This window comes from Clytia hemisphaerica, unplaced genomic scaffold, assembly GCF_902728285.1.
Source record: "Clytia hemisphaerica strain Z4C2 unplaced genomic scaffold, Clytia hemisphaerica genome assembly, whole genome shotgun sequence".
Taxonomy (NCBI): Eukaryota; Metazoa; Cnidaria; class Hydrozoa; order Leptothecata; family Clytiidae; genus Clytia; species Clytia hemisphaerica.
Window position 1 is genome coordinate 16,767 of NW_027103858.1, and position 15,330 is coordinate 32,096.

A 15,330-nucleotide genomic window follows, 5' to 3' on the forward strand; every position below is an offset into this window, starting at 1 on the left:
TGACATGCTATCATACGGATTTGATACTCTATCAATTGATAGTTTATGATGTAAAACTCGTGTTTTGGCAAGTGCTATGTTGACATTTGAAATCAAGAAATTCATTCTATTTAATTGATACTCATAGGAGGGATTTATTTATTTCTCACGTCATTTCTTTTCTTTTTCAGACATCAAACTCAAATCAAAAATGACTAAAAAATAAATAGTAAGATAATTATACCAAGAAGAAAATTGAAACAAATGGTATTAGTATAACTTTTGTGAAAGTATGGTGGCATCAAATGAGATCAAAAGATGTCATGTTTACACATTAGATGAACAGAAATTGAATATACCTTTACAGGTACAGTAAACTTTGGTAATTTGGTGTGATTAGGAAGAGAGGATTGTTAAGATAAAGTGAAATCACAAAAGATACGATTTAAAATATTTTTTAAATGAGGATCTTTGTTTCGTACACTTTAAGAATGAGTACATTGTCATTATTTTGAAACTAAGATATTGGGACTCCTTTGTCTTGATTGACACCTGTACTTCAAGACTTAAAGGATTTTTTTAGGTTTTTTTTTTTAAATCTGTGAATTGCTGTTTCTTTTGCCTGGTATATCATGTTTTATGTTGGTCACACCACAATACACCAGTCATTTTGGAATCATTTTCTGTATTCTCTTTTTTTTTTTAGTCACGACTTCTCACTACCGAACTGTTGGATATTGTTGCATCTCATTTCAACTTGAAGGAGAAAGAATATTTTGGTTTATTTTACTATGATAACAGGTAAGAAACAAGGCTTTCTTTTTTTTTCTCTTCAATATTCAGTTTCTTGTTACAACAACTGTGAAAATATAAGCGGATCAAAATGCTGAGAACTGTTAATCCCATATGACAATCATGTTTGTTACTTTATTGTAATGCACTGTTATCTTTTAATTGTAATATTTAACAAGAGAATGAGGGGCTAACTGAGCTTGTGGGTTTTATTTCGTTCATTCATCAATTACCCACCATGGAACTCTGCGGTACTGTGACAAAACATTGAAGTTTCTTGTTCATTTGTTGTTATGTTTCATACAAAAAAACATGAAAATTGATGTAAAAAAACACTACTGTATTTTTCTGTGTGTTTAAAAGGGAAAGGAAATAGCTGTTTAGGAGTATCCTTTCCTACCCTGAATCAACAGAATAGCAAAAATGATATTCTCAATAATTCATGAACACCTCTTTAGTGAATAGAGACAATGTTGCACAATCATTATTTCCATTCTTTTGGAAACCACACACATAAAATAATCATTTATTCATTCTTCCTTTGATTTTCCTTTTCAATTTCCTCTTCTGTGTTTTATTGCTCTAGCACTGGTACATAGAGAGATAGAAAATTAATTTGAATTTTTGAATAATTCTTGCACATGATTTGCTTAATAAAACAAGCAATATCATTTTCTAAACATCAAAATTATCATTACGTCCGTTGAATAATGGCCTCTTGTAAGCTTTTAAAAATCAGATATTTTATATACCGATGAATGAGTCTACAAATGTATAATCAGTCCAAAAATTGTCAAACTTTGTTTCACCTTTGTGCAAGTGTTTGAATAAATTAAGCAGACATATGAGTACGTCTATACTTCAAAATCCAAAACACGTGCCCTTCCTTCTCTTTTGTCTTTGTCTGTTCAAAAGTTCTGCTTAACAATTTTATTGGAATCATTCCAGGCCTTTCCTGTCTCGCTTGAGCAGACTAGATTATAGCTTTAAAAGCACAAAGTCTCTTCGAGCTATTATACATCATAGAGGGCTAAATATATGTCGACTTCCTTAGCTACTTAAAGATATAACCACAAATTTGGAGGCAATACCAATTAAATGTTTTCAGTATTTTAAACAAGCAGTTTGATCTCTTTCTTCCTTTTCGTCTTTCCCTTCTTCATTCAAATGTGGTGTTTAAATGTAATTAACCAACACGAAATAGTGGAAAGTCTGTTAGTAATTAGCTAAACGATTACTTTATTTTAATATGCGAGGACCACTGCATATGATGAAATTTCAAAGAATTGTGATTTTTTGTATATTACCAATGACATTTGCCATTTTGTGTTGCTATGCTTTGTCACTCTGACTCTGAGTGCTTTTTTATGACTTTCCTCCCTCACTGTTCCCCCCTCTCTCTTGAGTCTTGGTCAGCTATTATAGCGCCAGTGGGATTCATAGCCAAGTGTCTTGATTTACTATACATGTTTTTTTGTAAGAACATCCAAAATATTTGAAGCCTTCGGATGTTCTTAACTTTTTGAGTTTTAAGCCTGGAAATGTTCTTAGCATGTTTTTATTTGATCACTATTCTTTGGGTATTTCTTTTTGAAATTTCCTTTGACATTTGACCTTGGACATTTTTGATTCCATAAAGCCCTAAAATGTTCTTAAAACTTGTTCTAAATATTTTGACCATCAAAGCCTTTTGTTCTTTTAAAGTTGATTCTTATTAAAAAAAACGTGTATGGACATTGTCATTGTCAAAAATGACCATTTGTGTTCCAATCTTGATTTTCACGTGAAAAAAACACACAAATGATCAAAAGAGGATCCTGTGTTTTTATCACACGCTTCTCCAATTCATGATTTTTACTTTTCCTTTGGCATGATACCTTTTTTATGAATTCTGTCACGAAGTTGTCATATTTTTATGTCCCAGTTAATAACATCTTGCAATCAGTTAGTGCACGTCCATGAATGAGAACCCTTTATCAAAAGAACAGAAAAATAAGACATAAGAGTCACCCTGTTTTTATTTTATTTTATTACATATGACGACATCATAACATTGAAAAGACGGATGTGGGTCTCATAAAAAATGTAGGGGAGCTACTTCCCCTTTTAATAAATAAGTAAATTACATTTCAAAACCTCCTTTTTTTGATTTGTAGTTGAGGTCATTAATCAACAATAATGACTCTCATGTCATTCTCATTACAAATTTATATTAAATTACCATGTCTCCATGATTAAAGAGCTGATTGCTAATAGCCTACCATCGTTAAAACAAGGTAGACATTATTATTCTCATACCGATGCTAATGCTTGCTAAAATTACCAATTATACGCTACACTATTAAATAGAAAATGACCGCAAATCTTCACTTTCTGCTCATGACTCATACGCCTTCTCCTACGCGATTTAAAAACGATTCAAAATTCTTACCTAGTCTTCATGGAGTCTACGCTAATAGCTTTTTTATTGCCTCTACATATGGTCTGACTGTTTACTAATAGATAGAACACTGTGCTGTGAATCTATTATCATCTAAGTCATCTTTTTGGAATTTTTCATTCAGTCACGTTGCTTCTAGTTCTCTCTTTGTACATTGTAGGAATGTACCAGAACACACCTTTGTGTCACAGACCCGAAGGGGAAAATACCCTACAATTTGAGCCCCACTTGAAATTTTTCATCTCCATTTAAAATCAAACCGAAAAAATTCAAAACCATTCCCACTGGATTTTTTGACCTAAGAACAATAGAGTTTATATCCACATTTGGGGTTTCGATAGAAATTTGCATCCCCAGCCACTGTAGGAAGAAGTTCCACCGGGGCTGTGATACAGGGGTGCCCAAACTAAGACGAACTAAACAGGCTACAGACAAAGCACAATGTAGATTATAATTTGAGAGATACATCCTGTTTTTGAGAAGTTTAAGACTGTCGAAAATTGGTTATTGGTCTTATTATTGGACTTTCGGGGGTAACCAAATATCGTTGTGTGGTCTACATATAAAAAGTAACGGTTTTGGAATCTCATCTAATACATCTTTTAATCTCTTTGGATCACGTTGAGAGATGAAGATTTTCCTTAATAATCGACCTTTCTGTCACCCTGACATTTGTCAAAAATGCAAGAATAACAAACATTCTTTCGTCTTGTCTATCAAGGGAATGCCGATGTTGGTTAAAATCCGATAAAAAAGTCGTCGATCATGACTTCCCGAAAACGTCGTCGCCCGTCACTTTACATTTTGGCGTCAAGTAAGTTGACACGGAATTTCCGTTCGCATTAAACCCTCTTTAGAATCACGTCTAGTTGTTAATAATACCTAAATGTTATTTTATTTATTCGGTTGTAAGGGTCATAAGGCACTTGCCCTCTGAGTTATTTACTTGCGAATTTCGCAATCGATCGATAAAAACGGTTTTAAAGACCTTTAAATCTTTTGTTCAATTCAATGAATTCTGTCAAATAGTTTAAAAGTTGAATTGCCATATTGATTGAAAAGACATTTTGAATATCATTTTTGATCGTTTCTCATATTATAGCTTGATATCATTCCGAAAATCAGAAGCTAGTTAATATTAACTTGAAGTTGTCAATAATTCAACGGATCATAACAAATATGTGAACTTTTCCGCTTTTCATATCTTTCTATAGGAAATATATTGATACAATCACAATATTACGAGACAATCAAACCATCGAATTGTTTTATTTCCAATGCAGAATAAATATATTCAAGGTATGCAATTTATTCGAATCTATCATTTTCGTCTTGATCACGTAAAAATTCAGAGAATGCCTCATGATAGGATGGCGTTATTCATTTGAACTTCCAAGTATTATTTTATCTAGTAACCGCAGTATACTGACGTCAAGATTTAAAGTCTCTTGATCTCTATACCCGTATTAATAGATACCGCATGCCGTCATTTTATTGAAACATACATAACACTCTTTTTTTATTGATACTCCCTCTTGATTTGATTTTTTTAACTCATCATAAAGGTATTTAATCGATTTGACCCTTCAGTTAAGTGAGTAGGGATAACATCGTCCACTTATGAATTTCTTGATGAAATGCAGTCTGAACAAAGAATTCCTCGAGTCGTTCAATTCGACGATACCTTGACTTACTTGAAGCAAAAATCCATCTTTTCCCTATTATACACGTTTTTTTATAAAAACATCCAAAATTTTTGAAGCCTTCGGATGTTCTTAACTTTTTGAGTTTTAGGCCTAAAAATGTTCTTATGCTCTTTATTTTGACCATTTTGGGAGTATTTTTGATCATTTTGTGAGTGTTTTTGATCATTTTCCTAAGAAATAGTGTGTTTCTGAGTCCACAAAGCCTTAAAATGTTCTCAATTTGTTCTGAACATTTTAGCCATCAAAGCCTTATTATAGTTTGTTCTTATTAAAAAAAAACGTGTATTGAAATTGGCTCTTGGAAAATATCCGCCATATCCCTTTCAGTATACGTTTAGTTTCACTATGATGCTTTCTTTTCTCTTGATTGATGAATTGCAAAAGTATTTCTAGCTCATGATATTTCCCTCTTTTTTCTAACAGGGAGCCTTGGAATGCGAGAGCAGGATCGTTTTTCAACTTGCCGCCCATGTGTTGCAGGTTTGTAAATTACCCTGATCAAAATTAGATAATTCATAGCCCAGTCAGACCCATCAAGTACTTCATATAGATTAAAACGTGTCCACTCTTGATCTCTTAATTTTTGAATTGAAAAGAATCTGAAATATTTTTATCCGAAGTCAGCTCCATTCAAACCGATCTTTTTTCAATTTGCGATGACCTTATATTTAAATACCTACATTTGATATTTATGTTTTTCTATACCTAGTCAGCAAAATACTGCAAATTATAAGTCTCTATCAAAACTACTTGTTCCTTTTATTCAAACGAAACTTTGCCATAGCAACAATACATCAACATGTTTTATTTTACCTGAGTGTTTATTTCATCTCCTAGGCGACACACGGCGATTACGTAAGCGATGCGATCGCTCTGGCTGACTTGAAGAATTTACAAGTGGTGCCAGTGAGGACGTTACAAGAACATCCTACTCTATCATTCTGGTAAGCTTTCCCGATACTTTAGGAAGAAGCAAGGTTCCTATTGCATTTCCCGACACTATGTCTGCTCTTATAGTATCCTCCCGAAACATTTCTCTCGAATCAGGCTCTGATGGTTAAAGTAAGATTGTTTGCGTAGTTGGAAAATTGTTTTGTGGATTAGAAGGCAAAAAAAGATCTTGAATAGTGCCAAGGCTAATTACCTCTTCTCCTTTCTGCTTACGCTCAGGTGGCCTGTGCCCTCCCCCTTCCTTTTCCCTTGCTACAATCTAGAGCTTCTCCTTTAGATGAAAATGTTGCGAATCTGGCCATATAACATGTATTCTTCTAACATGAACCAAACATAAGATTCAACATAGCCTAAGAAAAGAAGAAAAAAAAAGAATCATTATAATTTTTCGAGAATACTTAACACATTTAATAATTAAATACTTTTTATAGCGAGGAAGAAATAATCCGAGAGTACAAAAACTTGGATGGACTGACAAAAGGGGATGCAGTTATTGGGTATGAAAATATAGAAATTATTTTTTGCTCTTATCAGATTCGTAATCAACCATCCCATCCTACCATCTTATTTTTTGACATTTTCATCCTCAAATTATTCTGATAAAATTGTCCTTTATATGGAAAAAAAGTGTGGCAGATTTCTTCGGTAGAATAGTTAAAGTAGTAGGATTGTATATGGAATGAATTGAAACTTTTCGATTGGAAAATCCATGTGTTTACCAAACAAATGTGATAATTCTTTGAGCGGATTATATGATTAGATCTTGTCAGACATAACAAACATTATTTTTAGAGACCTTGTCGATCTCACGCCTTCATCCAAACTGGATTACCCTTCGCGTTAGAACTGCTAGGACACCTGCCGTTACAGAGAAGCTGCGAAAATTATGACAGAGGAAATAGTTTTCCTTCTATGTCTTTTAAGGAAATCTTTACCTCTTTTACATGCATCAGTGGTGAAAAAATGCATGTTGTGAACATAAATTTTGATGTTGATGAGAAATTTAATCTGGGACACTTTTTATTTTCAGATATTTACGAATCATTGAAAGTTTGCCAATGTATGGCGTTCATTACTATGACGTCAAAGTAAGCATCAATAAATTTCGTTTCTCCCAAAAAAATTACCTCGTGATTGTGTCACCTTTTTTTCAAAAATAATATTTACTTTGAAAAATGCTAAAATTGTTAATTTTTCGTCAAAGTGACATCATATTGAAAGAAACTAGTCCTCAAATGAGTTTCAGTATGACAAACATAACCTTCCAGAGCGACTGCTCCTTGCGCCTTTGCCGTACCTTTTAGAGTCGTAATTAAAGCCTTTATGAGTAGTAATAAAACAAACCATTTAGCCTGTCTAATCCCTAATCACTGAAAACACATACTATGTTACCTTTCAAAAGCTCAAGTACAAGGCAAAGATTTTCCATATTAAAAACATATCTTTTCTTCCCTTCCTGTCTAGGATAAAGAACAGATCCCATGGAAATTGGGACTCAGTCATAAAGGTGCTGCGCAATACGACTTCCATGACAAAAACATGCCTAGAAAGGTAAATAAATCAAGTGGAAAGACTTTATAAAGAGGTTAAGTTTTGTTGCCAGTACAGAAGACCCTACTGCTGATATCTAACCCTGACTCTGTTTCACAGTCTTAGATAACCCTCAAACTTTGTTGGACCTACCTGGAGGTCCTATAAATTAACCTTTGTCCGTCCCGTCCGTCCGTCCGTCTGTTACCTGCTTTTCTCGAGATTGGCTAATTAGTTTTTTCTGATTTTTGGCACAATGATGCAAAATGGTAATGCCCAAAATGTGACGGAGCCCGATTTTCGAAAAAAAACTCGTTTCCGGCTGAAAATGACGGAAATGTGCCGAAAAAACTGTTTTTTGGCATTTTCTCAAGATTTCATCATTAGTTTTTTCTGATTTTTTGCACAGATGCGTATTAGCAATGCCCAAAACTTGGCCGAGTCCGATTTTTGAGAAAAAATCTTTTCCGGTCAAAAATGCCGGAAATATGCCGGAAATCGGCGTTTTTGCAGATTTTCATCGGACTTTTTCCTTAGATTTCGTTGTTTTTTCAAACAAAAACATTATTAACAGCAATGCCCACCATGAAGCATGGTTCAATCGTCTATAGAACTGAGTTTTGAAGCCGGAAATTTCTAAAAAACGCCGGAGCAGCCCATTTTCGCCGGAAAAACAGTATTTCTTAAATTTCTCGAGCTGTACTTTATATTTTTTTCATGAAATTTTGCACACTGATGCAAAATGACAATACCTAAAATGTGACGGAGCCCGATTTTTAAAAAACGTTTTTTTCCGGCCGAAAATGCCGGAAAAACCGGTTGTTTGACATTTTCTTGAATTTTCATCCGTAGTTTTCTCAGATTTTTGGCAGAAAGATGCGTATTCACAATGCTCAAAACATGGCCGAGTTCGATTTTTGAGAAAATTTTTTTCCGGTTGAAAATGCCGGAAATTGCTGTTTTTGCAGATTTTCATTTGATTTTTTCCTTATATTTCTATGTTTTTCACACAAAAATATTATTGATAACAATGCTCACAATCAAGCATGATTCAATTGTCAATAAAACTGATTTTTGCGACCAGAACTTTCTATTTATTTTTTCCCTACAACCAACAATCAATGAATTTATTGCGTTATGCATTTTTGCTAAATGCTATATTTTCTGACTGATTTTTTTCACTTTTTCTCCTCGCATTGCTATCTAACTTCCATCAAAAGGTAGGTCCATTTAGCATCTAGCTTGTTTTAACCTTTAGAATCCGTGCAAAATTTGAGCGGCCCCGTTTGATGGAATAGTTTGAAGAATTTATTATGTTTTTGAAGTGAACCCTGGAAACGCCAAAGCAAATAAGGAGCCATCCTTGATTTCTCTTTATTTTCTATTCCAGCGGTTTTCTTGGAGTCAGATGGAGAATTTGTTCTACCGAGATAAGAAATTTACTCTGGAATACCGAGATAGCGGGCCAAGGTAAGGAAAAATCTTTGTCGTATTTTGAAATAGTCTTATTTTTAATCTTCACACTACTATGCATTCATTTATTTTTAATGAATCGTTTCCGATATTTTTTTCGAGAGTTATTCGTTTTCTTTTCCTTATATTTTTCCTATATTTTGACATTTACTGTAGGACTTCAAAACGTTGCTATCGAATTTCTATTGGATACTTCTCTTTAAATGTTTCCCTCTCTAAGTTTATGTAGGCTCTTATTTTTGTATTGTAAGCCAGAAATTAAGAAGAATTTTGACATATGTATCGCTTTTTATATGGCTTCTTGTAAATTCAATATATTCGAGTCTGTCGAGTTTTATTTCAGTCCTTGAACGGGACTGTTTTAGTCGAAATTCTTTATCTCAATTTCTTTAAAACTATAACACATACACACACACACACACACACAAAACATACACCTCTAAACTTCTTGCTTTTAGGTCAGCTCAAAAAGCTTCTAATAAGTACGTTATTAAATGTTTTTCTTTCTTTTTTTTTGCATGTATGCATGTACCTTCAATTTTATTTTTTGTGTTTGTGACGTTGCTCGTTGTGTTTATATTTTTATGTTCATCAATCTTCGTGCTACTTTCCAATTTTTTGACAAATTTTGTTACCTAAGCATTGTGGAATTTCAGAGTTAACTTCTTGCATTCACACAATTTTTTTTTCGAAATTTATACAGTCAGGAAGTCTATTTTGAAAAATCTTATCATAATAAACACAAAGAATATTTTTAGGAAATTTTGAAAAGTTTGTATGATATCGGGGAAACTTCATGTGAAACAGGGAGAAAAGAAAAAGGAATAGTTTAGACGATAATGAATGATTGATTTTTCTAAATCACTCTTTCACGCAAGTATTCGCGAAGGCCTGATTCCGCCGCCATGTCCTTCAAAGGAATCATTCACTTTTTAAGCATTTCTTATGGTAGAAACTTATATTTTTCCTTTAATTTTCTGTAGGACCAGCTCAAACCACAGTCTGAATAGGTAAGTCGGGTCTCTTCATGATAAAGCACGAACTGTTATTAACACGGATCTTCCTACATGGAGAAAAAAACACTTCAAAAATAATTTTTTACATATTTGAAAAGTAATAAAAGATGTGCTACAGTATGCGGAGATGCCATAATGGCTAGTCCAGGATGGTAAACAAAAGTGACATCACCCCACGACAGAATCGACCTATTTTAACCTTTTTCCACATAGACTAAACACGATCAGGAAGAGCATATCACATCGTATCAAATCATGTGTATGGTATGCAAGCTCATCCACTCAGTGCCGTGACATTTGGCTGATGGCTGTAGAACAACATCAATTCTACCTAGATAAAAAACAATCTTCAAGGGTGAGAGGCGAATATTTAACATTGTTCTTTAGGTATCCATGTAAGGTTCTGCAATTTTTAAGATAGTATATGGTATATATTTTATTTGTTGATTATCAAAGCTATTTTACTAAAGCTTTTGAGAAGTGATGAATATTCTGAAATACTTTCTTACCAAAATTCATTAATAACCCTTCATTAATTTTCAGTCGATCAACGGTCAAAGATGTTTGAAAGAGATGGCAAGGAATCTGTGTCGTTCGTCCACATCGCTCGTTTCCATGAAGTCTACGGGAAGCGGGATACAGGATAACACGAGTGAAACTGCGTCATATTATTTCTCTTTGGATGGAGGTATGAGATTGCTGATGTTAACATCTTTGTTGTCTGATTGAATTTGTGTATTTGCTTCGAAATGTGATGAAAACAGCTCTTATTCATGATATGCATCACTGCAATGACTTCACGAAATTATGCAGCTTTTCTGTTGTTTTTTTCCAACCAATACGTCACTTTTTCTATTGTTTAAGTGACGTATTGGGTGGAAATTTTTAAAGTTCTCAGAAGACTCTCCAGTGGTGCATATCATGAATATTGGCAAGATGTTTGAGATTTTTTCCCCAAAAAGCTGCAGCTTGATTTCCTCCTTTATTTATAATCGGACACAAAATCGTAAAATTTCTTCGTTTTATTATACGATTAATTAGAATATGAATACATTGCTACATTGGTCTTAAACTAAAAGATTTCATCTTCTTCTCCTTTATACAAATTCAAGTGTTTTGCTTTTAATTATCAGATCTATACTTATGATCAATTTTTATTGTCTTTGTACAGATAGTCAAAATTCTCAAGTGATAGCTGCCGAGATGGATATGGTGTCAGCGTTGCAGGCGAGGAAATCATTCCTGGAGAAACAGTTGATTGAAAAGAGGGAATTACTGAACATCTTATGTCTGAGAGAAGCCGTGAGTATTATGTTTTGCAGATTTAGATTTAAAAAGCCAAATTCTGTTATTAAAATCTAGAAAATCATTGTACAGTTTAGTTTCACACTAAATTTGATGTGTACATCACATTAATGTTAGAAATTTGGTATTTTAAGTCTCTATAATAATTCGTGCTCTCCAAAATTTGAACAACTACTCGTTAAGAATTTACTGTGTAGGTATATTTCAAAATTTCAATATTATTTTAAACCCCTTAGGTAAAAATTAACAAATAATATTACATTTTTCTTTTCAGGAGCTGACAGGAATCGTTCCAAGTGAGTTACCAGAAAGTCCAACCCATCCGGGTAGACCAATGCGTAGAAAAGTTGGAACGAGTTTCGAGTTTGATGAATCTCTACTGGAAAATCCTGATTTCGAACGACCGGTAAGCGAGAAAAACAGTTTCTAATAATCCGTGATATCTTTATAAGGAAGAACAAAAAAAAATCGGATATTTGCCACTGATTCTAAATTTAGAAAATAAACAAGTGGCAAACTCCATAGGCTATTTCAGGCTATTTTGGGTGTTTTCGTATAAAGCATGTGAACTTCATGAATTCATGACTCATACGTGTCCCACTCAGAAACTCTAAATTCTAAATCCCAAATTTGAGGCATTTTTCTATGACGTTACTTTCTAGAAATTCTCAATCTATAGTAACAAAAGTAACATACGCCGAGTATCATCACGTGACAGTAGATAGTTAACGTTTTTTGCTATTTCTTTCAGGGGACTGAACTGGAGAACATGGAACGGGATTTTGAAATTCAAAAACAAATCGTCAACGCTGCACACGTAAGAAATCTCAATTTTCGATATCTTGTAATAACCTGCAGTGTAAGAAAAACATGGAATACTTTTTCATTTTTTCATTAAATTATGTTTGAAGGAAATTTTTATCTTGTATCCGCTTTTATCCTTAAGTCTCCTGCAATCTTATTGGCTGAAAGATTTCACGCGGAAAATTGTTTTTCTAATCCTCCTCAGGTTTTATTCTTTCTCACGCAGACCACGTAACTAATGGCATTCACTTGTATTTTTTTTTCAGAGACTGGCCAGCGATCCAAGCGCAAAGAAAAAAGTAAAGAAAGCCAGACAGTTATCGTACCAGAAATCGCTTGTCAAGGTATAACATTAAGCTCGCAAACTATTCAGAGCCCCTCGACTCTTTCAGTACCCTCAGCTAACTCTGTTCATAATTTTGACTGAGCAAAATGGATAAAAGAGCTGTCCAACAAACAACTGTCTGAAATTCCCACGGTACCGAAAAAGTTCCGAAAAAGTCAAACCCTCTATCTATTACTAAACTTTGCGAAACAAAATGATTATCACCTTTGTACCCTTTCAGTTAAAGACAATGGAACAACAGTTGGAATATATGAGGCGAGACGAAGAAGAACAGGGCCACGATTTTCAAGATCACAACTGGCATAACAATAAAAAAGGTAATGACTAATCACAAAAGATATAATTATCCTACTTCTATTTAAGAAAAAGCTTAACCCCTTTAATTTCAAAGTCCATCCAAATACTATACCTTAAACGGGAGAATTTGTTCTGTGTTCTGTGAACTGTACCAACATTTTTAGGCAAGTGACCAAGTTTTTCTACAAAGATTTTCTAAAATGTGATGAAGTTTCCCCCTACGAAAGATTTTACCCGACTAAATTTTCCCCTTTAAGGTATATGGTAAATAATTTCTTTCGCGGGAACTCGTCATAACGTCATCTTTCTGCTTTTCACTCATCGCTTTCCAATTAAGCCGATTCGCATTCTAAAAAATTAATGTCTTAACTTCTTCTTTATTAGACGAAGGTGGCAGTGGAAGCCTTGGTGATAGTTTGGGTCCCATCGATGGAGGTAAGTGTGAAGATGTAGTAAATCCAGGTCCAAATCTAATCTGAACTATCAAAATTGTGTAGAAATATTCTAACTAGACTCTTTCATACAGTTGAGGATTTTCTATATAGATTTGCACTCTAAAACTCCCACTCCCCACACCCACTCCCTACACCTGGGAACAATAGAATTTCTATCGCCATGGGATAGCGATAGATTTCATACAGTTAAGGAAAAATATAAATGACAGTTAGTTAATCACTAGTTTTAACAGCTTTTACCATTTATTCTTTACAGAATCATCTTCAAGTAAAGACTCGTCAAACTACACTCCTTCCCCGCTTGATTCGACCAATAATATGTTCAAGAAGCGAGCACGTGACTCCATGTATCTTGCTACTCCCGTCATTAACACGTCGAACATGTCGTCAACGAATTCACCCTTTTCTCAACGTCGTCATTACGAACCGTCGCCCCGTCAGAACGGCGGCTGGTCGGCGTCAGTAACGGCGAGCCCCGTCAACGGGCATAACTCAACAAACGAACATGATAGCTTTAATGAATTTTCAGAAGACTATGATACCAGTTTTAGTAGAGAAAGGTTAAGGACTCAAAGTGTTGGTAACAGGCTACATAAAAAGCCTCCCTTACCCACGGTTGTTAAAGTAAGAGCAAAAGAGTTTCACAGTAGCGCGGATATGCTTTCGCAAGATACGAACGATTCACCCCATCAATACGTATGTGGAGATTTCGAAAGTACTGGAATGTATAGCGCATCAGCGGGTCAGAAAAAATACGGAGATTATGGGTCGAATCCCTCTATACCACATTCTTATAGCTCGCCTGGTATCGCGGGACGCGTTCATCGCCATTCGCCCGCCACAGCGAAACGCTTAGAACAGTTATCGTTATCACCGTCATCTGGGGCGCCTCGCCCTCCGCCCTCGTACGCCCAGCATTCAATGGAGAGTGGGAGTGAACAGTCAGAGGACATGTGGCATGAGGATGCAGGGGAGGAAACCTTAGTATAGTTAAAGAGTGATCGGTGTCCGGTATTGAATCTATCGGTGCAAAGGTACATCACCGTATTCCCGATAACCCTACCGTACTTCCTGGGAAGCATTACAAACGCCGCGCTTCATGGAATATGTGGCACCCGTCTTGTTTGATGCAAAGATTTTGCATATATGACCTGCGTTGTGGTGATATGGAATATACACAGTATATGTTACCAGTTTTCATCGGAATTCGATGTCGCTGAGAATGATATTTAAAGCCTACTGTTAAGTTTTGTCAATGTTTGATGGCCGGATTACTTCCAGTAGCTGATATGCTTTGAACAACTTTGACTTCGTGTTTTTGAATCATTGATGTCGTCATGTAACGGCTATTCCTGTTGTCGCAAAAACAACAGCAGCAACAATTATTGAAAACGAAAATGTTCTTTTTCTTTTATTTTTGTTTTGCTTCGTTTTTCATTTGGTTTTCTTTTTGTTCGATCTTTTGATACGAAAAAATTCTCATGTAGTTATATGAAAAATGAAATATTGTCTGGTTGGTGTATCATTTTCGTTATGATGATAATGGTGATCGTTATGATATGATAATACATACGTCCATTGATACTTTTTTGTACATTTTTTTGCTTTTGCTCTCTAGTTTTTCTATTTTTTCTATCCCTATATATTATATACCGTGCTTGCATTCTGTTCGAAATATTTGCCTTTCTAAGCTAACTTGATAAATTAGAAGAAATTCCATCATCAAGAGAAGATTATATAATTTGCAAACATATTGCCGAATTTTACACCAGAGAAAAAGATTCTTGTGTGTTTGTTATTGTTTTTGTTACATTTTGTTTTGCATCGCTGTTATAAGAACCGGGTACGAATTTTTACTGAACCTTAGTTGCTCTTGGATTTTCTTGGGATTCTCCTACGAAGTTTTTTTCCATCTTTCAGTTCGTCACAGTTAATTTTAGGCATTTTATCAACCCATTAGATTTTGGCCAGAATTGAGCCAGTATTAAGGATCAACATGGTCATGAGGCTCAATTTTTGGCCAAAACCTAAGAACAAATTAAGAACAATCCCAGATTTCAGAATTGACTAAAAAAATGCTCAATAAAGCAAATGAGTTAACGCGGTAAGCAAATTAAGGACAATTTACCCCGAAGTTAAAGAGAATCTTATTGAAAGTTTTTTGTGTATATACCCTATTATTCTCTACGCCACGTTGTTATGTATTATAACTTATATAGATGCAAGTTTTACTTTT

The 15,330-nt window shown here is 34.5% G+C and overlaps 1 protein-coding gene across 2 annotated transcripts; it reads left to right on the forward strand.

Moving 5' to 3' along the window:
* The first annotated feature begins 168 nt into the window (after nucleotides 1–168).
* LOC136808289 (FERM domain-containing protein 4A-like) lies at nucleotides 169–14,175 on the forward strand. Of its 2 annotated transcripts, XM_067064823.1 has the most exons (21): nucleotides 185–346; nucleotides 686–780; nucleotides 3,933–4,025; nucleotides 4,426–4,510; nucleotides 5,341–5,397; nucleotides 5,755–5,861; nucleotides 6,300–6,365; nucleotides 6,899–6,956; nucleotides 7,333–7,419; nucleotides 8,789–8,868; nucleotides 9,330–9,353; nucleotides 9,855–9,881; nucleotides 10,101–10,242; nucleotides 10,431–10,575; nucleotides 11,059–11,189; nucleotides 11,467–11,598; nucleotides 11,944–12,009; nucleotides 12,263–12,340; nucleotides 12,563–12,659; nucleotides 13,024–13,074; nucleotides 13,351–14,175. In XM_067064823.1, the coding sequence occupies exons 1-21, from the start codon at nucleotides 272–274 to the stop codon at nucleotides 14,082–14,084; spliced, it is 2,430 nt and encodes an 809-aa protein (XP_066920924.1). In that variant the 5' UTR covers nucleotides 185–271; the 3' UTR covers nucleotides 14,085–14,175. The 2 variants fall into 2 exon arrangements, with proteins under 2 accessions (XP_066920925.1, XP_066920924.1); XM_067064824.1 differs by lacking the exon at nucleotides 9,330–9,353 and having other exon boundaries at nucleotides 169–346.
* Nucleotides 14,176–15,330: the final 1,155 nt, after the last annotated feature.